Below are 18732 nucleotides of genomic sequence, written 5' to 3'. Positions count from 1 at the left end.
CATTAGTACTGTAGTTGTACAATAGTGGATGTCTTTTCCTATGCATGCGCAATACGTTAAAGAGCTTCCGACATATTCTACTACATCATTTACATATGTTGTTAACAGTAATGGTCCTGTCACACTTTCTTGGGCAACCCCATTTACATCTGTCAATTTTGTCATGTTAAGAAGTAATACATTGAGTTCGGTCTGCATGGAAGTTTTGGATCAAGTCACAAATCTGTTCCGATACTTGGTAAGCTCGTACTTCTTTCCTTAAATGGCAGTGCAGGACAGTGTCAGATGCGTTTGTGAAGTTGAGGAACACGGCATCAAACTGAGCTTCGATGTCAACAGCTCTGTGAATCTGTTGGAGGAATGGAACAAGCTGAGTTTTGTGAGATTTCTGTTTGTGGAATTGATGTTGAATTTGTGTAGAGCAGATTTTTGCTCTCCAAAAACATCATAATGCTTTAATATGAAACATCATCTACAGTTTTATGAGAGAATAGTGTCAATGATATAGGCCTATAATTATGTACATCTGTCCTACAACCCTTCTTGAATATATGAATGAAATGTGCTTTTTTACCAGTTGCTAGGTACCCTTTCTCGCTCCAGCAATGTGTGATAAATTGCTACTAAGAGGCAGCATGTTTTTTCACATAATCTGTGTAGTCTAACATGCATGTCGTCTGGTCCTGATGCCTTACCACACAAAGCGATTGTAGTTACTCTTATATCTTGCCATCAGTTACCTCAGTATCTGCCATTTTGAAGTTTGTACAATGATTGAAGAGAGGGAACATTTATTTCAATACCTAAAAGTTAATGTTTTAATACACCGTATTTAAAGTTACACTTTTCAAAAGCTACTAACAGTGTACTGAAAATACCTTCTCATGTCCCACCTTGTAATTCAACAGTATCAAAAAAATAATTGCAAGCAACTCCCCCAAAGGAGAGACGTATATATGTTATTGGAAATTGTTGTACTTTTATCAGTCATGATATTAAAGTTTGTACCCAATTCTGTAATGAAGTAATCAAGATTCTTTTTCATTTTTTCTCCTATAAACATAATAATATTTCAGCTTGCATGGTCAGAATGAAGCATATTAACCGACTGATAAACTGTAAAACTTTGGTATTTCGATTGCTGCAGGAAACTATTTGAATGATAATGTCTATTACATATGCATATCTGAACAAGAAAGCAGTTGTGATTATTTTTTCTTGATGTTACTTTCCCCACAACTTTTCACTTTCACTCTCACATTTTTCTATACATGGCATTTCTTTGTTATGTATGATTTCTATGCATTTCATGTGCGATTTGCACTTTGCCTGATCACCTATTTCATCATTTAGTATTTTGGCATTATTTGCAGAAACACCAGCTAAAACACGTTGTTGATGTGCATATATTCCATGCTTTCCACCTTAAGTTCAAGAACTCCTGAGTGTACTGTGCGTATTACCGAGTTTTTCTCATTTACAGACAACCAAGGTTTATTATTTTGCCAGTTTTCAAAAGTGGTGCACCATCATGATTTCCCGCTATAATTTCAAGCCTACTGTTACTCCCATTCCTACCTTCACACAGTTTTTTGTCACCAAAGACTTGCTCTCTGTCTATTTGTTAGCACTATCATTACCATTTTGTTTTTTTAAAATCGTCGTCCACTTTAACTCTTTTAGCATCACTGTTAGTATTCTGACTGACAATGTTCACACATGTTTCTGATAATGCACTGCTCTTAAGGAATGATGATATTTTGCTTTGTTTGAAAGACATGCTTAAAATCCTTTATTCTTGTAGGCCTGCACACACTTAGTTCACTAATAATGCTGCTTACCTAGCGAGCTCACAAGTAATGGATGTTGGAGCTGAGATTAAAGCAAAAATGACAGCATGAGAATGACAATTCAGTATAAAATGTTTAAATGGATAACGCTGTTTCCAAAATTAATGAGCATGTTAAATTAGTTATTGGGCAGTAGTGCTTTCTCTGTATGGCTCCACAAATTTAAATTAAGTGTTAAATTTTACATATCTAGTTAGTGTGAAATAAATATCCCTCAGGATGGGGTAATCTAAAATCAGAGGATGGGATAGTTTTATATTGGGGGGAGACTCATTTCCAGTTGATGATCCCTTAATGCTCTTAGGTAAAAAAAATGCAAAGTTCCATGTCCTGGCCGAAGATGGGCCACTTAGGGTGGACTAAGCTGAGTGTCATCCTCTGCGCCACGGGCATTACTGGATACAGTTTGGAGGGGTATGTGTTCAACACGCTTCTCTCCTGATCATTGTAAGGTTTCCTGACCTTAGAAATGTACTACAAGGTCAAGTAGCTCCTCTGCCGGCCTCGCGAGGTTGAGTGCATCCTGTTCCAGTTCTCCCACCAAGTTAATAACTTTCTACTTCAACATGAAGACCATAATTTTAAATGTAACTGACAGATATAGATTTTAGCAACTGATTGTAGAGTCCTTGTATTATTCAGAAAGGTCAACATCTAGTCATGGACATACCTTCCACAAGTAAGGTTATGTGTAAAGTTAATAGTTATAAATTCTTTGTTGCTGCCAGAGGTAGCATTCCATTTTATTGCTGATTCTGGGAAGTATTTGACAAATAATAAGAAACTACTTTTGAATAAATAATTTTGAGACAAATTTAAGACTGTTATTTTATAATAGATGGAAAGATAACTGATGGTAATGGTAATTTTGAGCAGATTTTACTTAGTATAGCAGTTGTCAACTTGAAGCCTACTTTTACCAACATAGTCCATTACTAATCATGGTTTCATTGGAGATGGTATGTCTTTCCCATTCTTCAGTTCAGACAATGAGTTTATCTTGAAATCAGAACCTCAGTGGCTCCATGTTGCTTCAGAGTATATTTAACTGTTATAACATGATAATGATGCAGTGAAATTTTGGTACCCAAGGCTCTGAGTGTATATTAAGATCTTGGACTTGCACGTTGCTTACTAACTGTATGACTGTCCATAAAAGGTAATTTCAAAATAAGCTTTAACCCATAAATACTTCATTGCCTCAAGCAAGACGGTTAGGTAAAAAAGTCTATACCATTTGAGATTGGTTGGCAGTTGTCTATGATGATGTATGAAAATCTTAAAAATGAGGTCTTACAGTAAACCTGAGAGTCCTTTAATAAAGGACAAAACAAGCATGTTTATGTGCTCATGAGCGATTTCTTGGAAACGTCACCTAATCTTTTTGAATATGTACAGGAATTCAGTATTCTGAATACTGCCACAAGTGAGTGTTTTAGAAGTCTTTTGTTGTGTAATTCTCAGTTTTGGGTAGTTTTACCCTCTTGCAGATGTTACATTTTTAATTATATAATGCTTTTTTTCAGCAGCTTGTGATGTGCAGGAAGTTTTTGAGATAGTACCATATCTACAAAAGCAAGGCAATAAAAGCAAGAATCTGTGTACAGCAGGCAGTAGTAAATACCATTAAAAGATGATTGAACCGATGAAACATGTTAATAACGTCAAGTTGTTTTACACTGTTATTGAAGTTACTGTGCAGGAAAAAAAAAAAAAAAATCCCCCCTAATTTTAATGTGGTGCATATCCTTAATGTAATTTCAAAGCGTCTTCAATGACTGTACACTATTGGCATCAGTGTATTCGTCTATGTGAAACTACGGGTTATGAAAGAATGAGATAACTGCTGCTACACAATTTTCTCACAGTGTGTCTCATTTTTGTTCCAAAGTTTACAGGCAGCAACAAGTGTTAAAGAAGCCCAGCGAAGTCTACTCTTTCTGTTCATAATACGAATAAAACAATTCTTTTTGTAATTGTGTTGTCTTTTGTCAACCATATATTTATGCAGCATAGAAGCCATTAGTAAAGAAGTATTTTGAGCTGTTCCTTAAAATGCATACTTTAGACAGACACATTGACAAGGCCACATATATGTCTTCAAGGTTTTTCTTTTTGATCTTTGTAAGAAATGTGTTATTAGAATCCAGTATTGTTTTTCTGTAGAGTGGCTTTCACAGTGACATACGGTATTGAGATTAGGTTACTAAATTATTATTTGAAAATCGTGAAGGAGCAAAATAGTCACGAAATTGAATGTTACTCATTTGTTTCTGCTTTTGTAGGTAATTAGTGCCATTGCACATTACAGCATTTCAAGAGATTTTTTTGTTGATTGACTGGTTGCAAAAGTTCATGAAGATGGCACAAAACTTTCTTGCAGCACTGTATTAAGACACAGAGAAAGTGATGTCTGAATATTAATTGTTTCACTATCCATCTTCCTTTCACTTAGTCCATCTTGGTTTGTGACTCTTAAAATGCACACGGTTACCACAGTCTCATATTTTCCAAGGCTCCCATATAGATGCTACATAAAAAGCAGCGACTTACATACACCTATCATTGACATGGTTTGCTTGGCAACATTGTACTTCATCCCTTCTGGCACAACAGCTTTGCAGGTTTAGTGATACCAATCAGCAATTTATGTGTTCACTGTGGAAGTGTTGTTCACTTGCCAACACATCATTTATTTTCATCACGTACTTGTACTGTTCTTCTTCGTGATTATAGTGACTCAAGTTCTATAAGGCCGAAGACAAACAAATGTAGTTATGTGCAAGATGTACAAATGTCTCCACAATGTTAAAGGCAGCCTCTGAATGGACAAAACATTGTTGATATCACAGAAGGCAATAGAAAATTTGTGTGGTGTTTCCCTTTTGCACAGTACTGAGAATATGTTCAGAAGCAGAGGGAAAAGAAACTTTGATCAAGAAACAAAAGTTCAGTCTCTATGAAAAGTTGTTTGTGGAAGAAGAACTTTTAAGAGATTTGAACAGTTTTGAGGACATTGGTCATTGTACTGTACTGGAATTTTAGTCGTGACAGAATGATTTCACAGGTGCTCACTATTTGATTAACAGCAGAAATTTGAAGCCTGTGGGATTCATACTGAAAACTCTTCTGAGAAAACTACATCATAATGAAAGATCTGGCTCTTTCAAAATCATTCTGTGAAAGCCATCATGTCATGTTAGAAGTGCAAATCATTTATTTATGTAAATTAAGGGAAAGGCTACCAATAACTTATAGCAGATTGATAAAACAGTGTTCACGTTAGCTTTCAAGCACTAGCTCTTTTCCTAGCAGTAGTACACACACACACACACACTCACACACACACACACACACACTCACTCACTCACTCACTCACTCACTCTGTCCTGTGGCCACAGCAAGGCTCAGGAATTTCCCCTATTGTTATCATTTATTTATCCATTCATCCACAGATCATCTTAAAATGATATTGAATTTGTCATCATAATACAGTGAAAATAAACACAGAATGCACAAGTATGCTTTTATGGGGATAGTGCATACACAGACTTTTTGACAATATTATAAAAATGATTGATTACTAATCACCATATAGTGGAGATGTCCTGTGCTGGCACACGTGCTGCTTTTCCTTGTGGACAGTGGAGGATCCATATTTTTCTGCATTGTATTGAGATTAAAACTAACATGCAGAGCTAATGATTGTAATCAAAACTGAAATTCTGATGTAAATTGAGAGTTAGGCAGTAATTTTATATTTTGCTTCAGCATACATTATAATTCAAATGAAAGTGCAATTTAAACATGGAAAGCCTCAACAGTGAAGCCATGGTATCAATTTCATTACAGAATTTTCAAACATTTTGTTGACATATAACTCTATAGCCTTAAGAAAATGATTAAAAAACTGCGTTGCTTGTTTCTGACAGTAAAATTCTTATTGCAGTGAGCTACCAGCTGATTTTGACGTGTGCACCTTGTAATGCATTTTGCATTGCATTCTCATTGGTGTAGCATTACTCACAGATAAGAATACACACAAAGTTATAAACATTTCAATGTGAACACAATTCCAATATTCTATTCAGTTTCAGAGTACAAAGCCAGGCTAAGTCTATGATCAAACCGCAGCACCTCCTCAGAACAGAGTCTATTTACTACAATAGCAAAATGAGTGAATGAGCGAGAGTCCACTCCAGTCCAGGGTTGTATGAAGTTAGTTTGTTGCTCGGTGTCTTGAGGTGGCGCTGGTTGTCGGCAGCAGGTGCAGACCTAGAGGCAATGCTTTCTTCTGACGTGTTATCGCACCACTGCCTGATGGCCGGCCCTGCATGGCCTGGCGCCAGCATAAAGGGTAACCATGGCAGTGGCACCGGTATAAAATGAGTGGTAACAGGTATCATGGTGGGTTACCACATGCTTTTGCTTTTGGGGTGGGGGTGGTGGGGAGGGGGGAGAGGAGTCGGTGCAACCCTTGACGTCCCTCTCCTGTTTCGATGGCTGCCGTGTGAGGCAACATCCATTGCCTCCTGGGCATCAGATAATGCTGCCTGCAACACTTGTCAGGTGTCCCCTGTCTGCTGAGCACAGGGCCATAAGTAGCCCTGGCAATGGTGAGTCTGCCTTAGGCAGACATCCTGCAGTGTGATGCTAACCGCTAGAGACACCAACACCAGAATGTGAGCCATGTGGAAGCTCGACTTCGTGGAGGGCAGGAGTGGGAACGTACGGGGATGGCTCCTGCAGTCCACCCAGTAGCTCCACCCACTGAAAGATGTTTGTCCACCACTGGCTGCTGATTATCCCGGAAAAGACAATGATGAAGGGGGAGGGGTGGGCAAGGGGGAGCACAGTGCAGGAGGCCGGACTAAGGGGAGAGAGGTATGCTGAGAGGTCACCCCACTGCACACCCCAGGCCCTTCCCATCTCATTCCACATCAACCCCTACCCCCAGTGGCTGAGGTGTAACAACCAAAGAATCTCCTGTTGGAGAAAAGCAAAAATGACCACCCAGGGTGCAGCATATGTTGTCAAGATCCCTGTCAACAAGAGTCAGCCTGTACTGCAGCGCTAAATAATTACGGATGAGGACTGTGTCTGGGCCGGGGGTCGACTTGGCCACTCCCACTAGATCTGTTACCACTGCTGGCTGAGAATAGGGCTCTCACTGATAGTGTGTACGACACGAGAGCTTGTAATAAGAAAGACATCAATTGCCCTCTTAGCTTCCTCATTGAGATAAGAGCAAAGGATTTCCTTTTGGGTGAAACTCAGATCGAGACTCATAGGCAGATGCAAGAGAGTGGAGTGGTAAACCATCGGGCAGAAGTGAATTTTGTAGTAATAACAGTTGAGGAGCAGAGCCCATTGTTGCAGCCTGTAGGGACACCATATCTGGCAGGATCATGGTGGGGTGGAAAAGAGAGAGTAAAGGCTTGTGGTCCATGACAAAATGAAATTTCACATCATACAAAAATACATGGAACTTCATGATTGCACAAGTAATAGCGGTAGCCTCCTTCTTGATTTGTGAATAATTCTGCTGCACTGCGTTGAGCATCTTTGAGGCAAATGTGACCAGCTGCTCCGAACCGTCAGGGTTGCCATGGGCGAGCACAGCCTTGAGCCTGTAAATATGCCTCCAATAAATCCTCCTTTGAAAAATACACTCCTGCTGCCAGTTTTGTTTTCATGGGATAGGGCATGTGTTGATCACAATCTGTGCATTAATCATCACTTTAAAATCGCCACAAAGGTGGAACTTGGCACAGACAGTTTCTTAATAAATACAATTGATGTAGCGCATGACTGGATGAAACAGGGTCAGTCACATCCAAAGCCGTTAACCTGTTGAATTCCTCCTCAACTTGATCATGAAGTAACAGTGACATGAGCATGGCTGGGGGGGGGGGGGGGGGGGGGGGACGAGGCTGTATTATTTGTGTAAGGGCAATATGGATGATAAAATCCTCTTCCCTACTGAGCCCAGGAAGAAAGAATGTCCAAAAGACTCTTGCAAAGTTCCTAAAGTTCCTGATACGGTGTTTGGTCAGAAACTGGATTAACTAAATTAACCACGGTGAACCCAAGTGCCCTGAAAGCATCCAAACCATACAAGTTTTCCGTGACAGCACTACACACCACAAGGAATGTTAACAGGCAGACCACCACCTTGTTCACCGTGTTTGCCATGAATTGTCCGAGAATGGGGATCTGTTGTCTGTTGTAATTTAAGACATGTAGGTGGAGAAAATGCTGGTGCACTGAGGAGCAGATAGGAGTGATAATTAATAAGAGACACTTGAGCACCCTTTATCTACTTGCAACTGTAACAGTTTCCCTTTGGTATGCACATCAGTGAACAACTTGTTAGAACTTGAAAGGTTGGCACGGAGTTGACAGCATTCCTGTCCACTGGTTGAGGTACTGAGGTTGCGGCATGAGCAGACAGGCTTGACATACTACTGCAATGTGTTTTTCCTTTTGGCAGCCATGGCAAAGATGATCAGCATTTGGGGCAGTCCAACTGGTCGTGTTGAGCAAAACAAGCAGGGCATGAGGGAAGGGATTTGCAGGAAATGGCCTGACATGGATACGTTCACACTTGGTTTACGCAAGTGCTGCATTTCTGACTCTGAGTACATGCCTGAAACTGAATCCCTGCCATTGTCCAAGCCGTGTCAGCCCAGGAATGTAACTGGTGGCGTACCGCATGCAAAACTTCAAACAATTGAGCAATAGAAAGTACATATTCCAAGGAAGGATCCTCAAACTGTAACACCCACTGGCGGACTTTTTTTACCAGTAATGGACCTCATGATACTGTCCCATACCAGTATCAGTGTAAGACTTCTTACTGCAGTGTGGTTTCAGTTGCCTGAGACTGCAGTCCTGTGTGCGAGTTGCGTTTGCGTGAGTGTGTGTGTGTGTGTGTGTGTGTGTGTGTGTGTGTGTGTATTGTTGACAAAGGCCTTAATGGCCAAAAGTTATAATTGTGTGAATCTTTTTGTTGTTCCTATCTGCCACTCAGCATCTCCGCTATATGGTGAGTGGCAACTTTCCTTCTCTAATATTGTTACATTCCATCCTGGATTTTCCATTGTCAGCTTTTGTTTTTCTGGACACACAGCAGGTTTTGCTTCTATCCTGATGTGAGAATGTTAGAAGACACTTTTCCAAACATATCATCTGCCCGCTGCTCTCTCATTGGCTGTGTAGAACCAGCAGTTGACAGTTCCCCAATCATTCCCATCTTACTTCATGGTGAACATTGACAACATTGCTGCATGAAACACATACGTACCCAGGCGAACGGTCTTCCATCTAGACTTCCAGCATCTCTGCAACAATGTGTCCTATTGTTGAATATTTGTTCAATTTTAAAGGCAATTAAATTCTGAATGCAGATGGATTCAGGCAAACTGCAGTTTAAACATGGTAGTTCATAGAAAACCAAAGAGTGCAGAATGCATTCCCATGGTTGGCTGCACAATGAAATATCTGCCTGCCCAACACACCCCTCCTCACACTCAATGTAATTGTTTGATATGCACTACCCTTCAAGATTATTCAAAATAAATTTTTACAAATCGTCAGTAGCAAAAGCTTAATTTATAAATGTAAGACGAGCCCTATATTAATGTATTAAACAACATAAAAATAGTGATCTCAGCAGCAATAACTTAGCTGCGAATATAAGCTGACCCCATATTTTTCGAATGATGAGTTTGGAAAAATCCTCGTCTTATAATCAGGCAAATACACTATTTATTGACTGTCATTTGGAGATAGCAAGTGGAGCAATGGATGCTACAAAAGGGAATGCCAAGTGGAGAGATACAAACATTTCTGACATGTTCTTCTGTTAGAATTCAATAGATGGCTGATAGGGGAAGCAGCCAGAAACAGTTGCGCCATGTATGGGGATAATTCCATTGGACAGATCACGGCAAGAAAATGGTTTTCTCATTTTGAGGAGGACCAATTTGGCATTAATGACTACACGTTCAGGAAGACTTGCGGGGATTGATGAAGATCGTTTGAACACATTAAACCACTGTGATCTACATCAGTATACTCGAGAACTGCCAAATGTGATGGACTGGGATCATACCACCATTGTGTGACATTTGCATGCAGTGGGGAAGGTTCAAAAATCTGATGTATGGGTACCGCATACTCTAAACCAAACTCACAAAAATCAACTGCTGGTCATATATGCATGTATCATTGCTGGTAATGAGAAATGGTGTCTTTATGCTAACATAAGGAAAAGAAAGGAATGGTTGAACCCAAACAAAGCAGCAACTCCCCATACGAATAACTGTTTGCATCCACAAAAGATATGCATCTTTCAGAACAGTGATGGTGTGGTGTACTATGAATTGTTTCCCTGAGGTGTAAACATCACTGCTGACATTTATTATTAACAAGTGAGATGTTACAAATGCATTCCAAGAACAGAGAACAGGAAGAGCACCTGAAGTGATGCTACTCTACAATATGACTGCCTGAATTCTGCTAGACTGATAAAAAACACCATCGCCTTCTCTGCTCTCTAACAAACAGTTTTCAAGGAATTTCCTTTGCAGGTGAAAATGCACTTAAAATGTGGCTTGATGATTTCTTCACCTCAAAACCACGAGATTTCTGAAATTGCAGAATTGAAAAGTTACCCCAGCATTGGCAGACTGTTGCAGTGAAGGAGAATATATTAAAGTCTCTGTTATGTATGTTGTTGTTGTTGTTGTTGTGGTCTTCAGTCCTGAGACTGGTTTGATGCAGCTCTCCATGCTACCCTATCCTGTGCAAGCTTCTTCATCTCCCAGTACCTACTGCAACCTACATCCTTCTGAATCTGCTTAGTGTATTGATCTCTTGGTCTCCCTCTACGATTTTTATCCTCCACGCTGCCCTCCAATGCTAAATTTGTGATCCCTTGATGCCTCAAAACATGTCCTACCAACCAATCCCTTCTTCTAGTCAAGTTGTGCCACAAACTTCTCTTCTCCCCAATCCTATTCAATACCTCCTCATTAGTCACGTGATCTACCCACATTATCTTCAGCATTCTTCTGTAGCACCACATTTCGAAAGCTTCTACTCTCTTCTTGTCCAAACTGGTTATCATCCATGTTTCACTTCCATACATGGCTACACTCCATACAAATACTTTCAGAAACGACTTCCTGACACTTAAATCTATACTCGATGTTAACAAATTTCTCTTCTTCAGAAACGATTTCCTTGCCATTGCCAGTCTACATTTTATATCCTCTCTACTTCGACCATCATCAGTTATTTTACTCCCTAAATAGCAAAACTCCTTTACTACTTTAAGTGTCTCATTTCCTAATCTAATCCCCTCAGCATCACCCGATTTAATTTGACTACATTCCATTATCCTCGTTTTGCTTTTGTTGATGTTCATCTTATATCCTCCTTTCAAGACACTGTCCATTCCGTTCAACTGCTCTTCCAAGTCCTTTGCTGTCTCTGACAGAATTACAATGTCATCGGCGAACCTCAAAGTTTTTACTTTGAATTTTAATACCTACTCCGAATTTTTCTTTTGTTTCCTTTACTGCTTGCTCAATATACAGATTGAATAACATCGGGGAGAGGCTACAACCCTGTCTCACTCCTTTCCCAACCACTGCTTCCCTTTCGTGCCCCTCGACTCTTATAACTGTTATGTATATCTGTTGTGTTTATTAAACTTATGGAAAAATGATACGAACTTAATGCAGCAAGCCAGTACATAATAACCTTTAATGTATTTGTCAGTTATGTTTGTGTCAACTGTACACTACTAGTAACACTTTCAGTTTTTGGCCAAAACTTTGAACTTTTTCTTTCTCTTGGTGATATTGTATTGACTGTTGACTTTTACAATGAAAATTTACTTCCAAGTTTAGGATAATGCTAGAGTTCAATATATACAGTCATGACACTACTGTGAAAGTTGTTATCATTTGACAGTAAAAATAACATTAGTGCACCAAATGATGGGAGATACATCATATATTAAAAAGGAGAAGAAGAAATTGTTAGTTTTTCATCCCTCACATAATTTATGAATTAGTTGTTTCATTTTTGCCTCCCAAGATTAGTGTACCTTTAAGACACACAAATTATTGTAAAATAACCATTTATATACACACATGAATCAAAAGACAAGCTATATATCAGTGATGAAATACTTGTAAAATTTATTGTAATTGACACTTAACCTTACTTAGAAGTGTGTGCTTGTGAATTAATACAAAAATTGTTCACCTTTTATTGTAAGAGTATGTAGATACCCATTGCGAAATTTTGAACTGCTTGTGAGGAATCTGGACTCCTTACTACACTATCTGCACACAGCAGCAAGACGTTAATAGCCAGTGGCGACTTCAGTGCACATTTTCTAAAAGATTCTGATAGTGAAAAGCCTATGGAAACATTTTTGGGATCCTGCAGTTTGATCTCTGTAACTATTTTTCTAACTCGGTTTGATGAAGACAGTGGGACCCTGAGTGATGATGTCTTCTTTAGTGAAGTTCAGAGCAAGAAAAGAACTGTTTACCCAGTCACAAATGTTCTCTCTGATCACGATGCACAGTTGGTTAGGATAGATCAGATAGTGCCTTGCAGTGAGTATTTCCTCCAGGACAAAGTTTTTAAGGATAGTTTACAAGAGATGACCTGGGATAAAATTTATAATGAATCGAATACTGACATAAAATTTAACCTAATCCATGATAAATTTACGTAGTTATTTGAAAACAATTTTTCGTAAAAGATAATCAGAATGAACCTTAAAATGTAATGGAAAAGAAACGTGGATCACTAGAAGGATTAAATAACCTTGTGAAAAGAAAGTGGAAATGTGTCTGTTGCCAAGAACAAGTAGAGATATTACAGTAGTTGCTCACTACAAAAACTACTCAAAATTACCAAGAAAAACTATTAAAAAATCAAGTAACATGTACATCATGTCAGAAATCAGTAATTCCGACAACAGACTTAAAGCTATATGGAATGTAGTGGAATGAGAAACAGGACTGCTAACAACAGAACAAGATAACATCAGTATTGAATTGAATAGATGGTTATAAATGATGAGTCACACATAGCAAATGTATTTAACCCTTTGACTTCTGGGAATGTGTTAACTTGTCGTGCCTCGCTGTTCCCCTGGCACGCCCAGTGTGTTGAAGTGCAGCCCTTGGGTTTCCCTACAGTGCTAAGGACATGTTGACGCCTACCGTTCCACTGGCCTTTTCACCTCTAGGGACGAGTTTAAGCGCGTCGAGTCACAGCTACCTGAGCGCAACAGACGTGTAAAAATGCAGAGCTGTCTTTCTGCCCTGCTCTTCCAGTAGCTGTTCAGTGGTCTGACTGTAAAGATCGAGAGTACATATATGTTTGTTGCTGTGTTTCCTTTTCGCAGAATTCGACTTCACTTCCTGTGTTTTAGTCAGTTTTCTTGTTTTCTACAGGAGAAATGTCATGTTGCTGTGGTTGCACAGATAAAGAGATCCTGGAATGCTCACTAGGAGCGACAGTGAGTGTGAGTGTGAATTATCTGATGTTGCTAGCAGTGATGAGTCTTTAACAGAATATCAAAGCTGTAGCCTTCAGCCCTTTACATCAGAGGGGAGAGCAAGAATTACAGTCAGCAGTTCCTCTGAATCTGAGGAATCAGAAAGTGTCAGTGGAACGGTTCAGAAAAGAGTGTGCTTAAGTGACACGTTTTCTGGAAAGAAACAGATTTCCAGTCATTAAACCACTACTTTGATGACTCGAGTTCACGACATAAATGTCAACTAGATACTGACCCAAGCATTCTTTCATTTTTTCCGATATTTATGTCTGAAGAACTGTTGCAATTTATTGCAGACAAAACAAATCGTTTTTACGTTTACACCAGAGAAAATACTACAGAATCTGAGAAATCTCGACTGTCAAACTGGAAAGACACTGGACTTGAGGAAATGTATTATTTTGTTGCCATTTGCATTCTAATGGCGCAAATTAAGAAGTTAAAATTAAGTGATTATTGGTCCAGAGATACACTTTTGAACACACCAGTTTTCAGCTAAGTCATGTCCCGAGATCGTTTTTGTCTACTTCTGAGAATGCTATGCTTCAGTGATAACTCTGTGAGTACTGGAGGCGACAGTCCATTTAAAATTAGGATTATTGACAAAGTTTGTAAGATGTTTTGTAATTCATTTTGTGCACATCACAACACATTTCAAATCCAGACATGACCTCAGTACCGTAAGTGAAGAGAAACACTTTGAAATATCAGGTATTGAATTAACAGGGATTGATATCACCAAGAAATTAATCATTTTGTGTGTGTATAGATCTCCCAGTGGTAGTGTGGACACTTTTTTCAATAAGTTAATAGAAGTTCCAGATAAAGTCTTAAGTATAAAGGTCAACCTAATTCTGTGTGGGGACATTAACATCAACACGAACATCATAAATGAATCCAGCAGCACCTTCATAAACATCCTTCAGAGTTTTGGCATATCCCTGTTGGTCAATAGTCCAGTAAGGGTTACCACGACGACTTCCATCAGTAATTGACCATGTGGTCCACAAATATGGACAGGGAAAAATGTGCTGTAGCTGTAAAAGATCTCGGACTATCAGACCAATGCTGTCAAATAACAACAGTAAAGTCAGGCATCGAATCTTTCCCTAAACTACAAGCCTACAAACGACATACATCAGAAATCAAAATAAAAGATTTTTCAAAAGAACTAGAGAAACAAAGCTGGGATGAAGTGTATAAGGAAACCAATGTGAATATGAAATTCTCTAAGTCTCCACATTGTTTAAATTGAACTTTGAAAATGCATTTCCAAAAGTATGCATGTCTGTATCAACATCTCACAAAAATAGATGGATAACAGCAGGTATTAAGAAGTCCTCCCAAACACTTAAACACCTCAGTTCCATGAAAAAGATTCTCAGGGATCCAGAATTCTTAAATTTCTATCATAGATATAAAAAGATCTATAGGAAGATGCTGATTGCTGCAAAAAAGTCATTTAATGACCAAATAGTAATATAATGCAGAGAATAAAAGTAAAGCAGTCTGGGATGTTATAAAAAAGGAAATGGGGAGAGGCAAACTATGTAAACGAGCATTTTTCAAGTATTGCAGAGAAGTTACAGTAAAAATTCCCCCAAACAAATACAACACCTGTAAATAATGTTGCAATAAGTACGATGATATTACTTCCAACAACAGAGAATGAAGTCAGTAAAACAATTCAAAAACTAAAAAATAAAAAGTCAGTAGGCTTAGATGAAGTACCAATGTGTGTACTGAAACAATGCAAGGGATTATACAAGACCCCTTAACAAATATAATAAATGAGTCCTTCACATCAGGGAAATTTCCAGAGCTGTTAAAACAAGCAAGAGTTGTACCTTTGCTTAAGAAAGGCAATGCAGAAGACATAGAAAATTACTGGTCCATTTCCATACTGTCAGCATTCTCAAAAATAATAGAAGGAATTATGAAAGACAGATTAATGAATTACCTGAATAAATACAATCTTTTAAGTGAATCACAGTTTGGTTTCCGAAGTGGCAAAAATATGGAGTCAGCCATAGTAGAATTCACAAAGGTTGTACTTGATGCTCTTGATAAAGATGAGTGTGTCACAGGCATATTTTTGGACCTTTCTAAGGCATTTGATACAGTCGACCACAAGATTCTATTAAATAAATTAGAAGCATTAGGAATAATAGGGGTAGGTAATGACTTGTTTCGGTCATACCTAACAGGTAGGGTACAAAGAGCAGAGATAACACATACTTCAGATAGATCTAAATATTTAGTAAAACACTTATCAGAATCAAAATACATTAATATAGGGGTTCCGCAAGGTAGCATATTAGGACCAATACTGCTCCTGATATACATCAATGACTTTCCCAGTAGTGTTATTCAGGGTGAAAAAATCCTCTTTGCAGATGACAGCAATATTATAGTCCCTGAGAAACTAAGAAAACTCCTTGCCGAGAAAGCAAATGAAACTCTCAAGGAAGTTTATGATTGGTCAATAAGTAATAAAGTGACATTAAACATAAAGAAAACTAATGCCATGAATTTCAGTTTGAAGAGGAAAAATGACAATCTTTAATTAATTGTAGATGGCACCTCTATAGACTGTATAACAAAGGCAAAATTTCTAGGAATGAATACTGATTCCCAGTTGAAGTGGTATGAACACACAAAGGTACTTGCAAACAGAATGTCATCAGCATGTTATGCCCTTAGAATCCTATCATCAGTGTGTAACATGCAGTGTCTTGTAGTTACAAATTATTCATATGTACACTCAATTCTTAGCTATGGCATTATTTTTTGGGGAACAAATGCACAAAATATGAACACAATTATCAAACTACAGAAAAGAACCATAAGAATAATAACCAAAAATATTAGGTGACCTCATTGCAAAGATCTGTTCTGAACACGGGGTATTTTAACTGCTCCGTGTGAGTACATTTACCAGTCAGTTGTACACATAAAAAATAACATTGGTAATTACTGCACAAAAAGCTGTGTGTGTGACCATACAACAAGAGATAGACTCAACTTATATTTACCAAGGGGGGGAACATAAAACTCAAAAAAGTATTTTCTACCAAGTAATAAAACTGTACAATAAATTACCAAAAGAGATTAAAGAAATTGCAAAAATACACTTATTTAAAGAGGCAACTAAAACGTACCTGTTATGCAATACATTTTACACATCGAAGGGTTACTTAGCTTAAACAGAGTAGGGGTTTGTTAAAAAATGTTACACAAAAAAAATAATAATAATTATAATTATAAAATATCCAAAATTCCACATAACACCTTCACGTTATGTTTTTTTCCCTTCTTTTTTTTTCCTTTCTAGAAATACTTACCAGAGCTATGCCTAGCACAATACTAGCACCTCTTCCTCTTTCTGAGCTCAACTTCTCACTTATTATGGAGGGATGCTGACTCAGTTTTGCAGGATAGCAAATGGGAAGTTGCAGTACAGAAAAAGGCCCAGAAATCACCAGTGTGTGTGTGTGTGTGTGTGTGTGTGTGTGTGTGTGCGCGCGCATGCGCGTAGTGAGTGAAGTGTTATGAAACAATGTGTGTATATTGTGTGCAAACTAACAGGACCCAAAAGAATATAAACCATCTTTTCTGAGTAAGAGGCATGGACAAATTCTTCCCTATATAAAAAGGAAGGAGACAGTGACTCGTTACTGTTTGCTTTGTGATACTTGAAATTAACAGTAGTAATACATCATAAACTACAATATGTTGATTACATTTTGGTTCACTTAAATATGTGTATTATCTCAATGATTCTCAAGCAAATAATCTATCACTGAAAACGTTCAGACAGCACAATGCCATCAGGTTGGTGAACAAAAAGCCATATTCATTAGATGTGGAATACAAAATAATTTAGTGCATTAGTGAAAGCATACTGACTTTTAATAGAGAGAGAATTGTTGAAATTAGATTTTTCAAGCATTTGCAGAAAACTGAACCCCTGTGACAACAAATTGTTGTGAAGTGGGATCATAATAATAAATGAATGCAATTAGCATAAAAAAATAAAAGTGAAAGTTCAGTTCATTCAGTGCTTTTCAGTGACTGGTAGCAGGGGACAAGGTCAGAATGAGATCATTGAACAGCATCCGATTTTAGAGTAAAAGAAGTACAGACAATGCCAGATTATAATTGTAAAAACAAAGGAAATATTGCAATGTAGGTTTGTAATTATATATTGTTAAAAGGCAGGAGGAACTAACCGAGAATGTCAGTAGTTGCTTGTTGTCACTTTTGTTTGTTTCTAGCCTGGAATTTCCATAATTGTTATTATATTTAGGCTAATACTCCATAGCTACTGAGATTCACAGCCACTTATTTTTTCTTTTCTTCCCAGTTACTGGATCACAACGTGCAGCAGATTGTAGATTATGGTTTTACTGTAGAGCAAGCTGAATACGCACTTCGTCAGAACAGGAATAATGTTCAAAGAGCTTTAAAAGTTTTGCAGGTATGTGATTTGATGTTCATAAATTTTGAATTCTAAAACAATTAATGCATGTAATATATTTACTCATTTTTAGATTGAAAATCAGATGTATTTACACAGTATTATAGGAACTTGAAAATTAAATAATAGTATAGAAGCCATAATGCAAAAAGATCTAAAGAGATACTCAGTATTTCATCACTCCAGTGGATGTCTGATTCAGCAAAGCAGGAATCATACATTTGATTTTGAAAGCTTGAAAGTATCACTTCTTATTAGCCTTTGTTTTATCTCAATTCAGTCTGTTATGTGACATGTCCTTGCATCAAAATTGTCATATGTAGTGAGTTGGTGCAGTGTTTACCGCATTTCACTCGCATTTGGGAGGCCGAACGTTTATATCCATGTCTGGCCATCCAGATTTAGGTTTTCCGCGATTTCACGAAATTGCTCCAAGAAAGGCTAGAGCATTTCCTATGAAGGGTCCAGCCAGTTTCTTTCCCCATCCTTGAAATATCCTAAGCTTAGCTTCATCTCAGACGACCTCTTCGTCAGCGGGACATTAAACCCTAGTCTTCCTTCCATCCTTGCTTCTACAAAATTGTGATGTATTTTATTGACAAGAATGAATGAATGCATGCTCATAAGGATGGAATGACAATATGAGAATTCACAAAAATGTGTAAAATAGTATAATGCAGGTAATATTTGGAATTTAATTTCTTAATGGCAGAAGCTAATTTACAGGTTGGTGGGATGGGAAAGGAGCTAGTTGATGGTCAATTGTGTGATTATCCTCAGAAGTTGTTGACCATTTTATCTGTTTTCGT

General features: G+C 38.0%; 1 protein-coding gene across 1 annotated transcript in view; it reads left to right on the top strand.

Moving 5' to 3' along the window:
* The window catches only part of LOC124607018 (tudor domain-containing protein 3), a 135489-nt gene that overhangs the window by 48349 nt on the left and 68408 nt on the right, over positions 1–18732 (top strand). Inside the window, exon 8 of the mRNA XM_047139177.1 lies at positions 17810–17923. Coding sequence (XP_046995133.1) covers positions 17810–17923 — 114 coding nt within the window. The remainder of the gene's footprint in view (positions 1–17809; positions 17924–18732) is intronic.

The sequence above is a fragment of the Schistocerca americana genome, chromosome 3, assembly GCF_021461395.2.
Source record: "Schistocerca americana isolate TAMUIC-IGC-003095 chromosome 3, iqSchAmer2.1, whole genome shotgun sequence".
NCBI classification, from domain to species: domain Eukaryota; kingdom Metazoa; phylum Arthropoda; class Insecta; order Orthoptera; family Acrididae; genus Schistocerca; species Schistocerca americana.
This window is presented reverse-complemented; position numbering and strand designations above follow the sequence as displayed.